At 50.2% G+C, this 21,136-nt stretch overlaps 8 protein-coding genes across 8 annotated transcripts; 4 read left to right on the forward strand and 4 right to left on the reverse strand.

Moving 5' to 3' along the window:
• Window positions 1-379: 379 nt before the first annotated feature.
• On the reverse strand, window positions 380-2,316 carry N7496_004619 (cytochrome P450; the record flags this gene model as incomplete). The annotated part of the gene is made up of 6 exons (XM_056697548.1): window positions 380-610; window positions 675-809; window positions 866-1,066; window positions 1,122-1,538; window positions 1,599-1,862; window positions 1,927-2,316. 6 exons carry the CDS (start codon window positions 2,314-2,316, stop codon window positions 380-382), a joined length of 1,638 nt encoding a protein of 545 aa, XP_056556073.1.
• Window positions 2,317-2,633: 317 nt separating this feature from the next.
• N7496_004620 (FAD-binding oxidoreductase) lies at window positions 2,634-4,186 on the forward strand (the record flags this gene model as incomplete). The annotated part of the gene is made up of 3 exons (XM_056697549.1): window positions 2,634-3,650; window positions 3,734-4,000; window positions 4,055-4,186. 3 exons carry the CDS (start codon window positions 2,634-2,636, stop codon window positions 4,184-4,186), a joined length of 1,416 nt encoding a protein of 471 aa, XP_056556074.1.
• A 1,331-nt stretch (window positions 4,187-5,517) lies between these two features.
• Window positions 5,518-7,331, forward strand: N7496_004621 (uncharacterized protein; the record flags this gene model as incomplete). Its single annotated transcript, XM_056697550.1, has 6 exons — window positions 5,518-5,690; window positions 5,766-6,017; window positions 6,084-6,259; window positions 6,318-6,556; window positions 6,622-6,705; window positions 6,759-7,331. The coding sequence occupies 6 exons, from the start codon at window positions 5,518-5,520 to the stop codon at window positions 7,329-7,331; spliced, it is 1,497 nt and encodes a 498-aa protein (XP_056556075.1).
• Window positions 7,332-8,296: 965 nt separating this feature from the next.
• Window positions 8,297-9,997, reverse strand: N7496_004622 (uncharacterized protein; the record flags this gene model as incomplete). Its single annotated transcript, XM_056697551.1, has 1 exon — window positions 8,297-9,997. One exon carries the CDS (start codon window positions 9,995-9,997, stop codon window positions 8,297-8,299), a length of 1,701 nt encoding a protein of 566 aa, XP_056556076.1.
• A 2,543-nt stretch (window positions 9,998-12,540) lies between these two features.
• Window positions 12,541-14,815, reverse strand: N7496_004623 (putative APSES transcription factor; the record flags this gene model as incomplete). Its single annotated transcript, XM_056697552.1, has 3 exons — window positions 12,541-14,414; window positions 14,483-14,669; window positions 14,774-14,815. 3 exons carry the CDS (start codon window positions 14,813-14,815, stop codon window positions 12,541-12,543), a joined length of 2,103 nt encoding a protein of 700 aa, XP_056556077.1.
• Window positions 14,816-15,239: 424 nt separating this feature from the next.
• On the forward strand, window positions 15,240-15,708 carry N7496_004624 (NADH dehydrogenase [ubiquinone] 1 beta subcomplex subunit 7; the record flags this gene model as incomplete). The annotated part of the gene is made up of 3 exons (XM_056697553.1): window positions 15,240-15,291; window positions 15,370-15,491; window positions 15,604-15,708. 3 exons carry the CDS (start codon window positions 15,240-15,242, stop codon window positions 15,706-15,708), a joined length of 279 nt encoding a protein of 92 aa, XP_056556078.1.
• Window positions 15,709-16,879: 1,171 nt separating this feature from the next.
• Window positions 16,880-19,232, forward strand: N7496_004625 (glutamate--cysteine ligase; the record flags this gene model as incomplete). Its single annotated transcript, XM_056697554.1, has 6 exons — window positions 16,880-16,890; window positions 16,963-17,035; window positions 17,117-17,182; window positions 17,254-17,396; window positions 17,456-18,167; window positions 18,225-19,232. 6 exons carry the CDS (start codon window positions 16,880-16,882, stop codon window positions 19,230-19,232), a joined length of 2,013 nt encoding a protein of 670 aa, XP_056556079.1.
• A 378-nt stretch (window positions 19,233-19,610) lies between these two features.
• N7496_004626 (EGFR-like transmembrane domain-containing protein) lies at window positions 19,611-20,414 on the reverse strand (the record flags this gene model as incomplete). The annotated part of the gene is made up of 1 exon (XM_056697555.1): window positions 19,611-20,414. The coding sequence occupies one exon, from the start codon at window positions 20,412-20,414 to the stop codon at window positions 19,611-19,613; it is 804 nt and encodes a 267-aa protein (XP_056556080.1).
• Between the last annotated feature and the right edge of the window lie 722 nt (window positions 20,415-21,136).

Genomic DNA, 21,136 nt, shown 5'->3' on the forward strand with positions numbered 1-21,136 from the left:
AGCTAGAAATAATAAGGTTATAGTATATAATAGAGCTTCTAGTCTAGCTATCTTTCAGGCTTTCTACTAGGGGTCTACGGCCCCCGGACCCTTCACCTAGGAGGATCCCCCCCCCCCCCCCCCTGACCCCCTTCCGGGGTCGTAACGCAGGATAATTTACCCTCTATGGTTGACTACTCCTTTATAATTTAATTAACCTACTATAATTTCCCAGTTTCATCTTATAGACGAGAGTCGTAAAATACATATGTTATGTCCATCGTACAGGGCCATACATGGTTCTACAATTTGAGATGGTAGAAAAGGGTTCCAGCGACAATAAAACAGCGTCATTTGGATAGCATTGGGGCATATTGAAAATTATCTTCATGTTTTGCGGTCAGCATCCACGGTCGTTGCTCGGGTTCTTGCCTTTCCCCCGTAATCTGACCCGGCACTGAATATTCGTCTGCTTGACGAACCACACATTCTGAGTATCCAGAGGTACCCCTTCATCAACCAGCTCAAAGTCAAAGCGTCTAATAAGTTCTGGAATCAATTTCCCAATTTCCATCAAGCTAATGTTCTTGCCAATACATGTTCGTGCTCCAGCGCCGAACTGACGTCCCCGCTACTGATCAGCTTCTGTTCCATGATCCTATAGTAGGAATAGTGATAAGATGATCGCAACTTACAGCTAGAAAATTACGCTCCATCTCAGATGATCGCTCAGGACTCTCTATCCACCTCTCTGGGCGATAAAAATCTGCATCCATTCCATATATTGATTTGTTTCGATGGATAACCCATGCATTGACGCCAACAATCTCCTACAGGAAGATAATATCAGCATATTTCGTGTGAGACTTAACGTAAGGTAACCTACGCCTTGAGGGAAGAATCTACCACATAATGTGGCTCCACCCTTTGGAACAACGCGAGAAAGAGGTAATCCAGTTGCAGGGTGTAAACGCAAGCCCTCCTTTACACACGCTTGGAAGTATGGTAGACTCTGAGACTCTCGGAAGGAGATGGCAGGTGAAGAGAGTTTACCCTGGTTATCAGCCTGCTTAATTTCCTCGTGGAGCTATGTGAAATAGGAGTTAGCATGCAATACAATAGATTCATGAATGAATAGTAACCTTCTGGTAGACATTCGGATGTTTGAGGAGATTGTATAAGATGGCTGTAAGAGAGATGGAGGTTGTATCAGAGCCGGCCCCAATGTTGGTTATACAAGTTGTGAAGATGTCTGCCAAGCTGAATTTATCCGGATTCTGGGTATTCAACCGTATGAGCGTCTGCAGAAAGGATTCGGACGAGGATTGCGGTTTCTGTGTCTTCAAGAAGTTCTTCTTGCCTTCGGATATCTGTTGTGCTGTGAAGGATTGCAAGTGCTTTATTCCGGACGCTGGGAGAAATGCCATGATCCTGGCTATTATAGGATGCCACTCTGCGTAAATACCAACATTGGCAGCATAGACGAGATAATAATGTAGGGAAGCAATTAATGAGTTCTGGTCGGTGGCATTATCCAAGAAACCGAATCGCTTGTTGACCTTCGTTCCACATCAGTATGTCATCCCCAGCATGTTCAAGACCCATATCGTGATTCATACCGTAATGAGACCAATCACATCAAAGGCATAGTACTGCATCCAACGCTGCAAGTTGAACGGCTCACCGGATACACAAAACCTAGTAAGCCTCTCCATCAAGAGGGCAGTACACTCTGTGACGCACGATTCCATCTGGACAAGTCTAGTCATACTGTACAATGATGCAACCTTTCGTCGATTGGCACTATGGCGTCGCGAATCCCTATCGGTGAACAGATCATGAGATTCGGGGTTAGGATTTGAGCTTGCAGAGTACCACGGTGCCTAGAAAATTACTATTATTTCTGGCTCTAGCCAACATGTCATTGGTTTGGAACATGCCAAATACCTTGATGAAAGACGAAGAAGGTGAGTAGATTATGCGAACTGCCCCAGCGTCATCCAAGCTATATTGCCCGGGAGCTATTCGGACAATTGGTCCTACAGATATGAAATAAGCATAAGCCGCAAAAACTGGTTTCAATATGATAGAAAATGCAGTGTTCGCACCATGTGCTCGATGGAGAGCAATATTCCTCTTCTCAAAGTGTCCTTTGTTCACTGTACGCAAGTACCAAACCCTAGAGAATCGGGCCCACAATGGACCTGGAATATCTCGAAGAGGATGGAATACTATCTTTGCAACAAATAAAAGGCTCCAAGCGAGGATGATGAATCCTCCTAGAACTATACATTGATGCGAAAGGAGTCGGAAGAGGAATAGGAATAGTCCATCCATGACGAATGAGTTTAAATGCTCGGTAAAACTATATAACTTGTAGTTGAGGTGTATATATAGTGGAAAACCTTCTTGGCAAGCTTCCACAAGCGTATCTTTGTGGGGTAAACATGCGGGGGAAGATACCATCATGTTAGACACAGGTACTATGTTTTGTCAATTCGGGGGTTCCTGGATGCCCATGTGGGGTGAGAGAGTCTGCCCTTTCCAGTCGCCACCCACCCATACTCACATATAAGTGTTGTGAAATAACTAAGTGAAAAATAAGATTTATCCGAGATGTCTAGCTGTTATTAAGAATTTGTGCATCTTGCGCTATGATGAAGTGCAAGGCTGTGACCGTAGGGTCCTCTGAATATGAAACACTACGAACCCGATTTTTCCACGCCCGAGTACCCCCGACGAAGCCCGCGGTAATCTACAGCCCTCAATCGACTTTTGAGGTAGCAGAGATTATCAACCAAGCGCGCATCAGCAACTTAAAGGCTGGGGTGCGATCTGGCGGTCATTTGTTCCCCTGCTGCTCGCTGATACAAGGTGGTGTCTTGATTGACACCAGCCACCTCAATCAGGGAATCAAGTATGATAGCCTGACTCAGTTGGTAGAATTTCCACCAGGAGTTCGATCAAAAGAGCTTGCCGACACCTTGACGGCTGAAGGCAGATTTTTCCCCTTCGGACACTCGCCAACCGTTGCGGCAGGAGGATTCCTACTCGCCGGCGGGCAAGGCTGGTTCATGCGTGGATGGGGATGTACCTCTGACAGTTGGGTTGAACGTATGGAAATTGTGACTGCGGAGGGCCAGATTGTGCAGGCAAGCAAGACGGAAAATGCCGACCTATTTTGGGCTGCGCGAGGCAGTGGCCAGGGATTTTTTGGTGTCGTAACGAGGATCTGGGGGAAAACAATTCCGACGCGTCGATTGTGGGAGACGGTCGCAGTCTTTGATTGTACTCAATCCTTCACTGCTGTCCTTCGTGCTCTATTTGAACTGAGCGACAGTACTCCCAAGCACGGGGTTGAAATAGCCTTCGCGACCTTCCGGCCAGACCGCGACGAACCGGATCTTGGCCAAGAGGTGGGAGATACCCGGGTCTTCCTAGCGGCCAGTGCGATAGCTTTTGTCGACACGATGGCCGAAGCGCAGTCTTTGTTAACTCCCTGGACAACTCTGCCGCTGGCTTTAAAGCAGCATCTGGTGTCGATAACGCCGACATGCGAACGAAGTTGGAGCGAATTATTTGAGGCCCAGGACAAACTGAATCCTTCGGGGAATGGGGAGAGATGGCAGTGTGACAGCATCTTGGATCGTCCAGGCGTAACGAGAGACGAGGTAGGGATAAGTTGATTTTGCCCTGTCGGTGTTACAGAGAATGGAGAAGACTTTTAGCTAACTTGCTGTGTGCTCTTAACTAGCTGATCGCCACAATCAAACCGGCTCTGTATGATCTGCCCACACGCCGTTCAATTGGATGTATCTACATAGGAGATTATTTTCCGGATGAGAACAACCAAGCCATCAGTCTTCCACAGCATTATTATATTGCCTCGATGACTTGCTGGACTGACCCTTCATGGGATGATCGCATGAGACATTGGATGCGCCGGACATATGCTTGCGCCTCCAAAGTATCATGCGGGCAGTATATTGCTGATTTCGATGTAAATCAGAGATTCACCCCGGTAAGGACTTGAACACTTCATGTTTCATCGGTTATTTTATCACAATGCTTACAGCTAGCTCTCCAGGTGCTTTCCGAAACCGCGCTAGAGAGATTTCTCGCCATCCGCCAAAAATGGGACCCGGCGGAGATGTTTGTTGGCTATCGTGGATTCAGCGGGCTGGCTGCGATTCCATCAAATCTGTAAGAGATTGGGACCATAAAGTTAATGTGGAGCACAGGCGCCACAGCCAGTAAGGATGGTATATTCAAACTCGAGTCTTGAAATTGCATTTTTCCAAGGAGAATGTCTCGGAATTTAGTCAGAAATGTTGCCTAGTGGATCATACTGTGCACCAATAGGATATATATCAGTAAGTCTGAATTGCTATACTGCCCCTAGCTGGCAACTTCGTCAACGTACTTCACGGCCAACGGGAACACCAGGCCGTGCGGAACACCGATTTCAAAATCGCATATCCCGCCTACCTGCCCAATTGAACCACCCGCTATGCCACTAATTCGTGCTGGATCCTCCTATAAATGGTCTAACCAGGAGGCCGGGCTTCCAGTTAGCTCTGTCCGATATCAAAAACGATTTTATTAAATCTATTTGTGCAGTAGTGTTACCAGTAGCCTTCCTATTAAGATAGTGGTAGGTTCCTATATACGCCATGGCAGTGCCTCGAATCCTTTCTAAGGCTGCAAAACTCTATTTTGCACACAATTTTCGAGAACTTGACAGCTAGAAAAGGTCGGAACCCATCGCAGTAGCGATTTCAAAGTCTGTAATCGGGGAGGTGGATCTGCGCAACTTAAATTATGGTTAGGCTCCACCTTACGCCGCAAGGCTAAGCTAACGCGTTTAAGTTGGTTGCAGCTGTATGTCCAAATACCCCGCTCCTATGGAATATGGAGCATATTCTCAATCATCTTGCGGAGCTTGTTATATCTTGTGCCAAAGAAGAGGCGGGCGAGAGGGGTAAACGGAGGATTTCTTGATTTTGACTACTTACGCACCTCGGGCCATGACAGCCACGAGTAGCTACTGCTGCCGATGTGTTTATAGATGAAGCGTAGTTTAACCTGATACAGTACAAGCTCCGAGGGGACTTGCCCGTGGAACAGGTAAGAGATGCCTTTGGCTGGAATCCGTAAAACATTTTGAGAATTTTGAAGATAAAAAGAGAGGATGTCAGTTATAAATACCAGGTCAATCATTGTCCCAAGCTTCATTGCTCCATTGACCACCATTGAGTACGATTTCATCGACAGTCATTCTTGCGGTTCATTTTTGCGATACATAAAGACGACAATGGAGGGGGTATAATGCGATGTTAAGAGCAACCCGCATTGATAATACCGGTATAACTCCTCTGCCAATTTGATACCAGGTATCCCTAATGCCTGACACCCCATCTGCCAAAGAGCCCCCACTTGCCAGGTGGGACGCTGGACGAGGGTCAGAAGTGCATAAGGATGAATTCTTGAGTACATTTCAGGTGACTCCTGTATCCTTGCAAGAGCACCTATTTGATTATGGGGGGCACCTTCAACTTCCCCCACCCGTCCCTTGGGATCATACGGGGTCTGACCTCATTGTCTACCCAACAGTTCCTTGGTCTCCGTTATGCTATTTTGGCTAGCAAATGGGCTCCGCCTCTTATGTCCGAAGGATTTATCAACGGTATTGTTGATGCGACGGTTCAAGGGTATGATAGCCTAATACAGTGACAGTGAGCAGATTTTGATTATCCTGGTCTGACAGCTCCCTTGCCACCACGGAGTATCGAAATTGAATTCGGCCACATTCAGAAAGCACTTCCAGTCCCGGATATCCAGAAGTCGGATACTGAATGTCTGAATTTGAACATTACAGCCCCAACGGATGTCTCTCCGGGAGCTAACCTGCCTGTTATCGTTTTTCTCCATGGCGGTGGTTACGGGATTGGGGCCAATTCGTGGCCCCAGTATGATTTCCGGCGTGTTGTTGACCTTTCAGTGAGAGGCGGCCAGCCTGTCATCGGGGTGAACATCAAGTACGTATAATCTGTGCTACCGCCTATGTACAAATTATTACTGTCGTCACTAACGGCTAATTGCAGCTATCGCCTTGGGGCTTTTGGGTTCCTAACATCCAATGAGCTCGTCTCCCATGGATACAAGCCCAACAATGGGCTCCATGATCAACGCACGGCCTTGCTATGGATCAAGCAACATATTTCTGGGTTCGGAGGTGATCCCGACAACACAACACTCGTCGGCGAGAGCGCTGGTGGAGGTCCGCTACATCCATGCACCATTTCTATACCGCGTAAGCTGAGTCTAATGCCTTTCAGTTTCTGCAACACATCATCTTGAATCAGAAATACCCCTGTTCAAACGAATGGTCAGCATGAGTGGTACAAATCTCCTCATGCAACCGCTTCCTGAGCAGGCGATGGAGCTTACTTACCAAGCTATCATTGATCGACTGGGACTAGCCTCAATTCCAGCCTCCCACGGAGTCAGCACGCTAGTAAATATGGATACTAGGAAGCTGCTCCAGGCTATTCGTCCCAGTGACCCCCTGCTTCCAGTGATAGGGCCCTGCTTCCAGTGATAGGGGGTGAAACAGGTGTAAAACGTCATACATATTCTGAGATTTATCGAGGAACTGCTGGCCTGCTCAACCTTCCAGGCCGTAAGTGGTGTGAAGAAATTATGATTGGCGATTGCCAGACGGATGTACGAATCCTTGCTGCCGAAAAGAAAACGAAATAAATTTAACAAGTCATTAGGCTAGCATTCTATCCACGATGCTCACCCGAGACAAAAATGGCATCGTATCCGCCTCCAGAGAATCATTGGCGCGGTCTCTGGGCTCGGCAGGTAAAGCAGACCAGGTCCTCGACGCGTATTCCATCAGCCAGAATACTTCCGATGAAGAAGCATTCATAAGTATACTTGGGTTCGCTAATGACATCTGCTTCTTCCTACCCGTGCTCCATTATGGACACTGCTGGTCCGGCCATGCCTTCATTTACAATTTCAACGAGCCCAATCCCTGGGACGGTCCGTGGAGAGGGTCCGCAAATCACATCCTTGATGTTGCCTTTCTTTTCCAGAACTACAATGAGTCGCTGTCACAACCCCAACGTGCAGTTGCCATTCAGTTTGCCCAAGACCTCATTGCATTCTCCAATAGACGTCCACCATGGTTACCATTCATGTGGGAGAATAATGACCTGTACTCGCGAGTTTATGGTGGAAAAGGCGCAAATACCTCAGGAAAGGTTGTTACTGTGTTGAGATGCTCGGACCGAACGGCGCGACACTATCTTGAAGTTGACACAGAGTATCCCAGCGGATGAATTGTCCAAAGCTTGGAGAATATTTATGGCTGGGCTTTGATTCACGGCAGCTAGATTTTTTTTCTTGAAGACTGTCTCAATATTATGATGTCTCCGCACACCTCGGAACCTTTCCTGCGTCCTCGTCGAATTATAGGACATCATAGCCGAGGTGCTCAGCATACCAAATACGGAGGACACAGAATCGAAAGTAGGCCTACCATGTTGGAAAACACACGCCGAATATATTACAGGTAGCAAATCACTAGCTATGCACACTTCTTAGATGATTAATTTTTCACAGGCAATATAGGATTCGGAGGGAGACAAATAGCATCACCTCGTTACATCTTATGGCTCTCAGCTTGTGCAAAACGCCAATACTCATATCCGCCCGAAGACCCTTGCTTCGGGAAACTCCTGTCTCCAATTTGGAGACTTTATGTTTTGAAATTTACACGGAACGATATTAGCTGCAGAGCTATGTATTGATTGATTGCACTAAAAGGCCCTTTACTTAGGTACCTGAGGGTAGACTGTACATAACCGGATGTACGTCAGAGGCCCGAAAAGACAAAAAGAGAGACGACAGGCCAAGGCGACGCTGTCAATCCAACCTCGAACTCGCGATCCACAGACCAGCAAGTAAAAATGGATGTGATTCGTCAGCTCCAGCCTCGATGACAGAGGGGGAAAACTGAACAGCAAGAAGTGAAAAAGAGTGAAAGAACTTGGTAGGAGCCAGCAAGAAGAGAAAAAAAAAGTCATTGCAGACTGATCCAGGTCTTTCATCACACACACATAAAGTCTGACACGGGTGGTCAAGATAGAGGAATAAGGAGCGAATAGAAGGATAAGGGGCCATCGGCAAAAACAAGCGATGGAAGAAAACATAAAGGCCCACCCAATGAAATGAAGATGAAGAGGGAAAGGAAAAAAGAGACAAGAAAAAGGTCATACGTCGCTGTCACATGATGGAGTCGGCATTACATCAAAGGGGTCTTGCGCTTTTCAGCGCTGGACAACACAAGCATTGGCGTCTTACGGCGTTCAGGTGCTTGCGCAACCTGCCCCTGGCCCGCAACGACAGCCGCTACGGAGGGAGAGGTAGTGCCAGACGTCGGTGATGAGACAGTGTCCGAGAACTTGGACCCAAAGTAGCCGTCCTCGCTGGTTGGAGTGGCGCTGTGGAAGGGGCTGTCGGGGGATCTGCGCTCCCGGCCGGTCTTTTCCTTGCGCTCAGATCCAATAGCACCGTTGGCAGCAGCCCGAAGACTACCCAGGCTGGGCTTGCTAGAGAGGCTGCCACTGCGCACCGTAGCATCGTCGCCATCGGAGAAGGTGAACTCCTTCTCACTAGCGGGGGTGTTGGTGCCGCCACTGCTGTATCCGAAGCTACGAGTATCACCTCGACGCTCAATTCCAGCGCGAACTAGGTTGTGCACGGCCCGGCGCCGCTGGCGAGTTGCAAAGTTCTTGCTTCCCTCATGCTTAGAAGTCGGCTTGGCCACGAGGTCCTCCAGCGATGGCGGCCCACGGGGCTGACGAATAGGGTGCTCACCAGCACGAGCCTGGCCAGGACCAAAAGTTCCAGTGGCGGGGGTAGGAGGAAGAACAGCAGATCGAGGACCAGGCCCGATGTTCGCCTTGGTAGTGTCGATGTTGGTCTTGAGCGTAGGGTTGAACAACTTGCGGTTGTTGCGACGGAAAGCAGAAGACTCGGTGGGAGGAGAAGGGGTGCCGCTAGGAGGGGAGACCGGCTGGGAGGACGGCATTGGCGACGGAACGGATTCAGCTGGCGGGGAGATCTCAGCACGGAACTGGGGAACCTGTTGGCCAGACGAATAGTTCTCGGCATAGCCATGGGACAGGCCATCATCCTGGAAGCTGTTGTCCATGACATAGCTCTGTTGACCGGTGAGAGGATTGTAGACTGAGAACCAGCCAGGCTGTCCGGGGACAGGCTGAACGATCGGCTGCACGCCCTGTTGAAGCTGCTGCTGATAGAATCCCATGCCAGAGCCCATCGCAAGCGCGGGGATGGGCTGCTGTTGAGGAAGGGTCATTCCTCCCAAATTGAGGCCCTGGAATTGCTGAGCCGCAGCGGTAACGCTGATCAGCTGTTGCTGCAGGCGCTGCTGCTGCGCGGCCAGAAAGAGGTTGGTCGACATCAACTCGGCGTACAGGTTCTCATCGATACCGTTATCACCACCCATGTCCAGAGTTGGAGGTGCGAGAACCTGCTCAGGCATAGTGTACACGGGACGAGCGTGATGTGCATTCATCCCCTGGGTTTGAGCGTAAGCATGCTGCGGGAATCCGGCTCCCGTTGCAGTTTGTGGGACACGGTCGTTACCGCGGCTGGTATAGCCACCATATCGGGAGCTGTCCATACCGCCGCGCTGCTGGTGGAGTTGTTGCTGCTGATGTTGCGAGGGGATCGTGGCAGACCGGGGGGCAGTTCGGAGCCCGGCCAAAAGATGCGAACGGCTAGTGCGCGGAGTTGCCAAGGGAGCAGTAGCCTGGGATTCATCAATAGTGGCGACCTGGGGAGGCACGCTCAGGCGCTTGATGTGAGAGCCCTTCCCCCGCGAAGCGAAGCCAGAGCCCGGCACACCGAGGGAAGTGCCATTATTGAAGTTGTTGTTGTAGGTCATTTGAGTAAGACCGCCAGCGTCCATACTCATAGTTTTCGTGGAGTGTCAGAAGAGGATGGCAGGTCAAGGGGGTATATGTGCAAGGAGCTGAGAGTGGAAACGTCAAGTCGCGTTCAGTTCTCCGTGACAGTGTGAGGCGAGCGTTTGGGATCAACCGCAAAGCTTCGAGCTTCTTTTTTTTGCCGCGGAGGTGATTAGGAGATTATTGGAGTTCTAAGACAGAAAGGTGTCAACCCGAAAATCAAGATCGAGTCAATGAAGTTTCGGTAAGATCGAATGAAGGGATCGTGGGAACACAGTCGCGAGGTCTGTGTCGGAGATGTCAAGTAAGCAAGATGCAGCGCTGAAGAGACGGTCGAGATAGTGGGTCGCGTACCACAAGCGAAAATATGCAGTGAAGAGCGAACGGCAGGCGGGCTGAAGGAGGAAGACCGCAGATGCAAGATGCCAATATTATCAAGCTGTACAGAACGGTGCGAGTGCTTCGTTTACCGAGGATTGGAAGGGTCCAGAAGCCGAGGGAACGGTAAAAGGATGGAAGCCACGGAAAAAGAAAAAAAAAGCGATGCAAAGACACCAAAGAGGCAATTATGAGAATATCAAGGTCTCTCACACGAGATCGAGAAGCAAAAAAGAAGACGGTGGGAGATGCTCTGCAAGTCCCAGCTAGAGAGAAAAGAAAGTTCGACGCGGTCACTGGGGGCACAAGGACTCGGGAGGTTGAGAAAAACACAACCAAGTGCGAGTCACGACCGAAGAGGCAGGTTCAAGAACCGGCGGACAGTAACGGCGAGACGAAGCAAAATAGAACCCCTAGCACGATGATCGATGCAAAAGAAGACCCGTAGTGTGGGGGGAGAAGAGGAGATCGAAGGCGAATCGAAGGGTGAATATCGGACTTTCGGGTCTCGGCCAAACGCGAGCAACCTTTTCTCTGCGAATCTCTCAGGGGCGGAACGAATCGGAAAGACTATTTGCAGTATCTTTTTTTTGGAGGAGGATGATTTTCTGAAACTTTTCCCAATCAACATGAGCTGGTAATGAAAGAATGCAGGGAAAGAAAAAGAAAGAAGTGAAGATTAAGATCCGTGGGGGGGGGAGAAGAGAGGATGGGGGAGGTGAAAGAAGAGGAAGAGAGCGAGGGCGAGGATGTGGGGAGAACCGGTCGTGCCTTGGGGCCTTGGGGCCTGAGGCATAGATCAATGCTGTCAGGCACGAGAATCCACTAAACTAGATTGGGACTAGTGTGGACACATGATTGGCCAATATCTTAATTTCGACAGGTCGTGGAGTTCTTCGATGGCTGGACATTTGCTTGGCTTTTTATTTGTATAACAGTGTTCCAGTCTTTTCATTTACAGTACTATAACAGTATCAACCGTTTCTCCCGGATATGACGGGTTTTCAGCACAATCCGATTCTCCTCCAGCTCCACTCACACGCGAGCAATCACTGCCATTCCAGCGGGGGGATGAACAAAGAACAAACAGTTCCGCCTCCCGAAACACACCAATGGGGCGGTCTCAGCGCCCGACCGCTGCCAAAAGGTTCTGGCCTCGTCACATCTCGGGCTCATCCATTGGTCAGGAGACGCCGACTAGCGTCAGCCCCCAAGTGGCTAGTCAATCATAACAATGTCCAGTCAACTTGCTCCCGGCGTCTCACAGCGGCCCTAGAGCCGCCCGGCGCTGTTGCCAAGCTCCCGCCCTCAGCCAATAGGTATGGTTTGTCCATGTTGGTGAGGCTCTCCGTGGCAACTCGCAAGGTGTGCTCAAGCCTTTCTCCCAGGGCTGAACATGATCGAGTGACTTGCATATCCCGCTAGACTGGAAACTGGACTTGGTGGCTGAGAGGTTTATCCAGCTTGTGTCGAGTAGAATAGTGCCTTGTTCCGCCAATCATGGCTGAGAATATGGCTCGCGTCAAGATAGTATCAGTAGATATAGATTAGTGAACATTGGCATCTTACATGGATCTAAGATTGTTTTCGCCACATGAGCTGGAGGCCGAGGCTACCTTGATTCCCAGCTTTACTTGTGCAATGCGATAGGTCAGAATAGTCCTGTAGTGTCTCCCAGAGATTGGAAGGTGGGATTTGCATTCGCACATGCCTGGGCATGGAGGATAATATTCCTCGGAATTACAGCTCAAGGGTGGAGTTTAGCTATGTATCCCGAAATTACGAGGTGTATTCAGACGAATATGGCTACTCGCACAAAGCAGTTGATTGGTTTCCTATGTACACAAACAATTGTCTATACAGACAAGAAAACCCATCGTATGGAAGTAGCGGCCATCACCGACGAGTTGCGAATCAAAAAATATGCAGTCATTCCAGAAATGATACAGGCCCTGTCCTCCCACTACAGAAGTGGTTCGGCGGATAGGGGAAGAAAAAGAAAGAACATAGACACGACACGGAAAGGAAACGTTGGGGTATCTGCTGGCTACGGAGCCCTTATCTCTCTAGCAGGGAGACAGTGGTATGCCAGAAGTCGAAAAGAAAACAAATAAGAATGAAAGTCGTTAAGAGTACAGAAGATGGGGTGCGAGCGGCTGATGATCGAGATAAATTAACCATCCATGACTGGAGCACCGACTCGAGGATGCATGGTGACCGAGTCATTGTGAGGTGGCAGCTGTTTACTGTCCAACTCGGGAGACGGGCCTTTGCCATTCGTGCGGTCGAATTCGAGAGTCTCAGCCAACTCTGCTGCCATCGGATCGAGCTCTTCTTCCTTGACGCCGGTTGCCAGGGCCACGAGCCTTCGGTGAACATCAACCTTGGTACTCACGCCAGCATCGGCAGTTTGCTGCGCGAGATCTTTGACCGCGTTACGACGCGTCTTTTGGGCGGTGACCAGAGAACGCGCCAGGTTGAAGCGTTCCACAAGCTCCTCCTGGCTGAGAGAAGATGAATCGACCTTCGGAGTCTCGAAGGGAACTCCATGGTTCAACTGCGATGAAAGGCGGGCGTATTGCAATTGCTCGAGAAGAGATTCGTAGTTGGTCCGTACCTTCTCGTATCGGCCAAGCTGGATCTCGCTAGGTTCGTACTCCGACTCGCTAACGGTGAGAGTAGCCACTTGTTTTTGGATCTTCTGGCGGTCAGACTCTAGTTGCTCGTAGAGGGCTTCCGGGTTCGCCACGTCGGTGGAGTCTTGCTGATTGAGCTTGGAGTTGCCGTAAGTGACAGCAAGTTTCTTGTTAGCTTCAGACATGATGGTGCCGATCTTCGAGAGAAGTTCTGATGTGACCGCAGAGTCGACAGGTGGAGCGACGGATTGATGGTCTGAAGGCATCAGTGTGCCTCCAAGACCGTCGACGTGATCATTGGCCATGGTGACGGAGGATGGTGCTGGCGGGATGTCGTGGTCTGTGTGCTGTGAGCGTTGGGAGAAGCGTTGAATAATGCTGGTGGCTGTCTCTCCCTTCTTGTTCATAAGGTCGCCAGCACGAGGACAGTGGGTGAGGAGCATGTTGACCAGACGGAAAGCGCCGTTGCGCGCAGCCACCAAGGCAGCAGTGTCACCGTTGTCGTCCTGGCAAGACAGCAAGAGATCAATCTCGTCCTGCGAACATGATTTGCACAGCTTATCAAGTGTAACCTCGCAGTAATACTTTGAACTCTTCCACTTGCCCTTACTTCTGGTGGTCTCCGCAATGTGATGAAACAAGGTTGCTCCAAACCAGTCCCGGAAGGAGATGGTATCCAAGAGTAAATCTAGCACAGCAGGGAATGTTCTCTTCTCATAGTTATTGGTGAACAAAACAGCTCGCACAAGAGGGGTTTCTTCGTGGACCGACAGAGCCTTGACATCTGCCCCTCGGCGAAGGAGGTCCTGAATAATCTCCAAATCACCCATTGAGCAAGCCCAGTGCAGGGCTGTGTTGCCCGAATCGTCAATAGAACGATCAACCTGGAAGTGGGCAGGTGGTTCTGGGGGCTGAATACGTGTCGCCTGAGAGGCGTCGCCCACTGTCATGAAATAGTCTAGGAGCTGGTCACCATAGATGATATGCTCCTGCTCAGTAATGGACATGACGGCTGCATCATTCAGTCCCCGCTTGCGTTTACGACCTGTATGCTGCGACATCTGAATCATGTCCTCATCTGCAACCATGGAGGACGATTCAATGGTAGCCTGCTCGATTGACTCGTTGTCATCGAACCCGGTGCTCATCTCATATTGTTCATGGGGTAGACTCGGGGGGCCCATGCTCCGCTGAGGCTGGACAACATTGAAAACTTCTGCAGGCGCCACAGGCGCCGCAGCACGGTTGGTAGATTTGCGAGGGGCTCGAGGTTTCGAAGAAGCGGAAGTGTGCTTCGGAGCTGGGGGAGGACTGCGATCTCCAGCGACATACTCGAAGATAGGAGCTAATTTGGTGAATATGTTGTTCCGCTCCGCAAGCATGCGGCCATCTGGGAGTGGTATCCATGTTCCTGCGGCAGGGCATCTTGTCAGCTAACAATATCTCACTTCTGCGTCACTTTTCCTCGGTATCACATACCCTGGTATTTTCCGTAACCACCTTGCACTTTCTCATGCACACCCTTCTGCACTTCACGTTCGAGGATTCTGGTTCTTGCTGGCTTATCAAAGCCTGCAGCTTTGAGGATGTGAGTTGCGTTGACCCAGTCATCTCCTCTCCGTCGCATCACACTGTCGCCATCGATCTTGAACTCGTAGACCGGGACCTAGGAGGAGCGACACACATTAGTAAAGACTGAGACAAATGACACTGAGGAAGAGTTGTCCGAGAAGCAATAAAAAGAGTGATCATCTCCGATAAGATACGTACACTGCTGTAGGTGGCAGAATAAATCGACTCCATCCCCGCCATAGTGAGCTGTCGCCGAGGGCTCGCGGCAAACCAGTACGTTTCCGAGCAGCGATTGTGGCACGCACGTAGGCGCCCGAAACCGCCTTAAGGATCCACAAGTCGATTGAATCAAGAATGCATCGACTTTCGACACATTTCACACGCTCAAAGCTGGTCCAAAGGTGTAGCGACACGATTTGCTGGGTGGAGCTAGGGTGGCATCGCAGTTACGCGCAGAGACGCGAAGGGACCGCGTAAAGTGGATTTTGAGGGCTAAACCGCTTTCGGAAGATAATCACGTGACGTAGATCACCAGACTTTCGGTCATGTGACTTGCATCGGGAAGCAAAGGGAACATAGCGAAACGGTGCAAACCGCATACCCTCGCCGTCTTTGCCCTGTCCTTCCTCCTCCCCACCTTTTCCATTCCCCGAATACCTTCACAATGACTGTCGTCGAGTCGGTCAAGAACGCCGTGGGTCTTGGGGAGACCTCGGGTACGATTGCCCGGTTCAATTGAGCCAATCATCCGCACCTGGATCTTGATGACCTGAAGCTAACTTGATGCTGTCCAGCCACCCGCAAGGAAATGTCGGAGGCCCGTCTTCCCATGCAATATCGCGACTCCTGCGCACACCTCCTGATCCCGTTGAACCGCTGCCGGCAAGCCGAATACTACCTTCCCTGGAAGTGCGAGGTACGCATTTTACCCCGACGGACCGCGTTCCTGCTGGGCTTCTACCTTTCCTCCACACCTCGCTTTTGATGGAATTAACCGCTGACCGATGTCAATTCTCTCTCTGGATTAGGACGAGCGACACTCCTACGAGAAGTGCCAATACGAGGAGTTCAAGAAGCGCGTGGCTAAGATGGACGAGCTCCGCGCCTCCAAGGACGGCGCTCGCAGTAACTAAGCTTGTCAATTTTGTGATATGTGTTTGCACGGTCAGGACTGCTGGAAAAGCAGCAGGTTATGTACATAGACGTTATACCGAGACTGCTCATGGACCGCCTTTTATGGCGTTTGGGAACCACCCGGAATTCTAGCCAGTCTTTTCCTTTACTCTAGTAGGTCATCATGGCTGCCCACTACGATCTTTACGAGTCGATCTTGGAGCAGCTCCACGTCGACTTTTGCTGGTAAGATCTAAGGCTGCACGATACACTTATGGTCTCCGCAAATGCCCAAGCCAGAAAGAAATGCGACTGTCTTACAGCCGATTGGTCAGCCATACGTATCCTGGATAGACTTGACATAATCCTCTTATGTGAGAGTAATGAATACAGCTCTTTCTTTCTCCAGGCCATGGGCTATGGAGTCGATGGTCATACTAATCGCGGGGGCACATCAACTTGTGGATATCACAGCTTGGGTATGGTGGATGTTGATCCCCTTCCTATTTGTCAGCAGCTTGGACGGGCTCTTTAGAATCTCCATGTCCCTATAGTAGCTTTTTCCCTTCGTATTGGCATATTTGGTGGCTTACAGATCCAAGCGAGCTCCTCTGCGGGGGGTACCTGTGCATGTGTTGGACATTCGGGATCTGTCTCCGACAGGCACTGGATAATAGTGTGGCGCGCTATGCGCCAGTGCCTGACTGCAGGATTTCTGACCAGGATTCCATAGCCCCGAGTCCGAGGCCTGGAAGTTGAGTATATAACCAAAGTAAATCTCTTCAACAATCCTGGAAAAGTATAGAGAAATTGAAGATCATATACTTTTGTACTTCCATTATTCCAGTAAACGCGGAACCATCACCTGACTGCTTAGAAATCCGCCGTTATCGCCGCAATCTGCCCAGGCCTGAGCCCCGCCGGGAAGCGTTGCGGCGTCTGAAAATTCCCCTCTTCATGCGAGAACTGAAAAGAATCGGGCGGAACGCGGGGACTATGCGCCGTTGTTCTTCTCTTCTTTAAATCTCTCTTCGGGTCAACAACTATCCTCCCGCATTGCCCGCGGGCTCCTCTTCATCTCGGTCTTTAGTCGAGATTCCTACTTACATCTTTACCCGCATTGCCGTGATTGGGGAACTGCCGGACTAATTGGAGGGGCATTACGACGATTGACACTACCATACCAGCACAATGGGTCTTTTGTAGGTGCTGCTTCGATGTTGAGACTGGGGATCTGAACGCGAAAGAAGCATATCTAACAGGCCTTTCTAAAGAGCGCTGGGAACCGCCTTGGAATGGCCGGAGGCCAAGAAGAAGGCGGACCAAGTCCGACAGTGGGGAATTGAGGTATGGAAAAGGAGCGCGCATCGTTGCTCAAACGTCATGGATCACTTTCGTTGTGTGTGCAAGAGCTAACGGATTGTATAGCAACTGTTGGCAAATTGGCGACGAGCCAAGGGCAAAGAGCGAGATGCCCTTCTTTGGGGTGATGAGGTAGGTCGGCTCAATTTTCAACTTGGCCCAGGTCTCAGAGAAGCTTACTTTTCATGTCTTAATTATTATAGGTCGAATACCTCGTGGTAGCCCTCGATGACGAAGCCAAGAAGGCCCGACTGTCTCTCGCCCAGGCCGAAATTCTCAAGTCCCTCGCTCGTGATGAGGCTCTTTGGACGGCAGGCTCCGGTGGAGATGGAGAACGTGGAGAGCAGTAAGTTTGGACTGGTTATAAATAGGAAATTGGGACTGCTTTCTCATATTGTCTATCAGCGAGGGAGAGAAACCTCCGCACTTCCATCCCGAGTTCGGCCGTTTCATGCTTGAAGCCACTCCGGGAGAACCTTGGGGTATCGGATTCAAGGACCTGCTGAAGGTAGAATCCAACATGAAGTGGAGACGAGAAGTCGCAAAGGCACACATGGCCCCTAACGAATCCCCGATTACCCTTACGACCTTCCCGCGACTGGGCACAAAGGACGATTACATCCAGCCTTACTACCCCCCGTCTGGGCCTGCTCTGCGCTCACAATTTGTGCCGGACGAGATTGCCAACCCACACATCCGTTTCCCGACTCTAGCGGCCAACATTCGGTCACGAAGAGGGCGCAAGGTTGAGCTGAATGTGCCAGTCTTCAAGGACCAGAATACTCCTTCCCCGTTCAAAGATCCTACCGTCAATTATGATCTTCACCAGTGGCCGGAGGATGCCGATGTTCGCAATGGCGCCGCCAAAGATGATCACGTTTATATGGACGCAATGGCCTTTGGTATGGGCAGCTGTTGCTTGCAGATTACCTTCCAGGCCAAGAATATGACTGAAGGCCGGAAACTTTATGATCAACTGAGTCCTCTTGGACCCATTCTTCTGGCTCTCACTGCCGCCACGCCCATCTACAAGGGATTCCTGGTTGACACGGATGTGCGTTGGAATCAGATTGGTGCAGCAGTGGATGACAGAACCCCTGAAGAGCTTGGTGAAGCTGTGAGTGATATACAAGGCGTTTTCTTTACCTGTCCTTGCTAACTGACTTCAACTTAGCCTCTTAAAAATGACCGATGGAGAATTCCCAAGTCTCGATATGCTTCCAACTCTACTTATATTTCCCAAGATCCTCGGTTGCGCAAGGAATACCTGGACCCTGATCTCGTCGTTGACGAGGATATTAAGAACCGATTAATAGAGGGAGGCATGGATGATATGCTTGCCACCCACTTCGCACACCTCTTCATTCGCGACCCACTCGTCATCTTCTCGGAGGATCTGGAAGAGCTCGACTTGCACAAGGGAGATCATTTCGAGAATCTCCAATCTACCAATTGGCAACACATGCGATTCAAGCCGCCACCATCCGAGAAGGATGACATTGGCTGGCGCGTTGAGTTCCGGTCGATGGAAATCCAGATCACCGACTTTGAGAACGCAGCGTTCAGCATCTTTATCGTCCTCATCACTCGTGCTATTCTCAGCTTCGACCTCAACTTCTATCTACCCATTCCGCGCACAACCGAGAACATGGAAACGGCTCATGCCCGCAATGCCGTGCTCGATAGCAAATTCTACTTCCGCAAGGATCCCTTCGGACGCCGCGCCCCCAGACACGCTGCGCAGCACTCTTCTCATGGCAGCACGTTCTCTTCCACTACATCGTCGGCAGTCAACACACCCCCACCATCGCCGCCTCTTGGCCCTGTGGAAACAGAGTACGAGCTGATGACTATCGCCGAGATTGTGAATGGCTGCCCTGACGGATTCCCCGGTCTGATTCCCCTGGTTGAGTCATATCTCAACAGCGTCAACGTTGATGTCGAGACACGTTGCTTCCTTGCCAGCTACCTGGACCTGATCCGGAAACGTGCGGACGGCACGCTTTGGACGGGTGCGAAGTGGATCCGCGAGTTCGTGGCCAAGCATCCGAGCTATAAGCATGACAGCGTTGTTTCTGAAGAGATCACTTACGATCTTGTCAAGGCGGTTGAGGAGGTGACTGCCAAGGAAGGCAAGCATGGCAGCATCGGTTGGGAGCTCCTGCGGGGCAAAAAGAATTAGACAGAAGCATTTCGTATTTGCATGGGCTGATAGACAGCCTGGAGAATTTTCTTTCTGGCGGTAACACTAGAGAGATGATGAAATCGATTTTTGCATATAGTCCGTGGTGGGCAACAAGAAGCAGCCCTCTAGGCTACACATTTGAAATTCCGTTCAACAACCCAGTTCCCTCATGTTAACCTTTTACATCTATCTATTTATCAGTGGCTTCTATCGTTGCATCAGGGAGGCACTTGGTAATCGCTCGATTTTTGGTCATCGCTTGGGTATAACAAACATCATAAAAGAAATCCGTTAATACACGATCTGTTCCAGACAGAATCAGCACGGGTTCCTATGAATCCACCACTTCTCGCTTGATCGGACCGTGTCCCGTACTCAATATAGTGGCCCCTTGACATTGACAGGACTCTCCATTTCATTAACCACATGAGCATTGCTCAACTCAGCCGCCGTGGTATCACCCTCAAGCTCGACCACCCGCATAGGCCCCGTACCTGAACTCGGTGCAGAGCGAGCGTGCGGTGGCTTTTGCCCCTCTGACGACAAGCCGGGGCCCATCGACGACGGTGAATTGTACGACGAGGGGGACCTGTACGAGGGATCTGTGTAACCCAGACTAGGGCCAGTATCAGGGGTCGATTTTTGGCGCTTCTGTCGACCCATGAAGAACAAGAACCCTCCGATTATGGCAACACCTGCGACTACTCCAATTACAATACCCGCAATAGCTCCGCCGGATAGTGTAGTGCCAGACGAAGAAGGCGATGGGGAGGGAGACGCAGTCGTGGGAGCAGCTGTCGGTGTTTGAGTATTACTTGAAGTGCTCGAACTAGATGTCGATGTGGTAGTTGTCGAAGAGGTCGTCGTTGTAGCGGTTGAATCGACTTTGAATGAAAGAATCGGCTTGCTCGCGTTCTTGTTGAAGATATGTGTGGCATAGCCTCCCGGTGGACCCGAGCAGTCTGTGTTGGCATATAGAGAGATAGCGAAAGGTCCTTCTTCAGAGTCCCACTCGAATATCTCTCCTTGTGCGTTGTTTATTTGAGTACATGACATCGGTTGCTGGTCATGTTCCACAAATGCGTTGTCCGATGCATTGCGCCAAACGAATGTCCATGCATTCGCAGACGGCAGCACCGATAGGATATGTAGCGCTAGGAGAATCGCTGTTAGGTCCATCTGGAAATTAATGTAAGTGATAGATAAAAAACGGTAGAATTAAGCTATATTGGTTTCCCTCGCGGGTGTCCACTGAGCCGTCTTTATGTATCTGTAAACGAGTGAAAGGGGGCAATGGTGGAGGGGAGGTGCATCATAAGGACTCAGACCTCGTATTCTTAATGCATCTTAATCTTCGGGGCTGAGCATCACCACTTTCCAACTGGATATTAAGGGCCCTTGTCATCTCTGATCCTTACTATGTAGGGTAAAAGATGTGCAACTTTATCCTGCAGGGTTCGCGGTTTGTTGCTCACTTGGGCGGGATGATAAAGCCTAATCTTCTCCGGCTGCCACGATGGTCCCCCTAATTAATCAGATAGCGAATTCTTTGGCACTCGAGGAATTTGAAAGTCAGTAGTATGTCACACGCATAACGCCAAAGTTCTCTGAGCTAAGAAAGGGCTTGTCATATACATTTTCCACGTCGCGGTTTCCGCTTGTGTCCCCCATTTGCAGATCATTCCTAGAAAGATTGTAGATGCCTGTTGGGATGCAGTCACCTGCTCGTATCGTGGGCACTTGGATTGGTTGAGTAACTCAGAATTTATTCCAATTCCAACGGGAGCTTCAGGGTCAGTGGTAAATTGAAGCCCAGTCCAATCGGACTAGAGAATTACCCATTGTTAAAGATTGGCCAAGGAGCGGCTGAACTCCTTTTTGGCGCCACGCGATATGTGGCG

Source organism: Penicillium cataractarum, assembly GCF_028827025.1.
Source record: "Penicillium cataractarum strain IBT 29864 chromosome Unknown utg000004l, whole genome shotgun sequence".
NCBI classification, from domain to species: domain Eukaryota; kingdom Fungi; phylum Ascomycota; class Eurotiomycetes; order Eurotiales; family Aspergillaceae; genus Penicillium; species Penicillium cataractarum.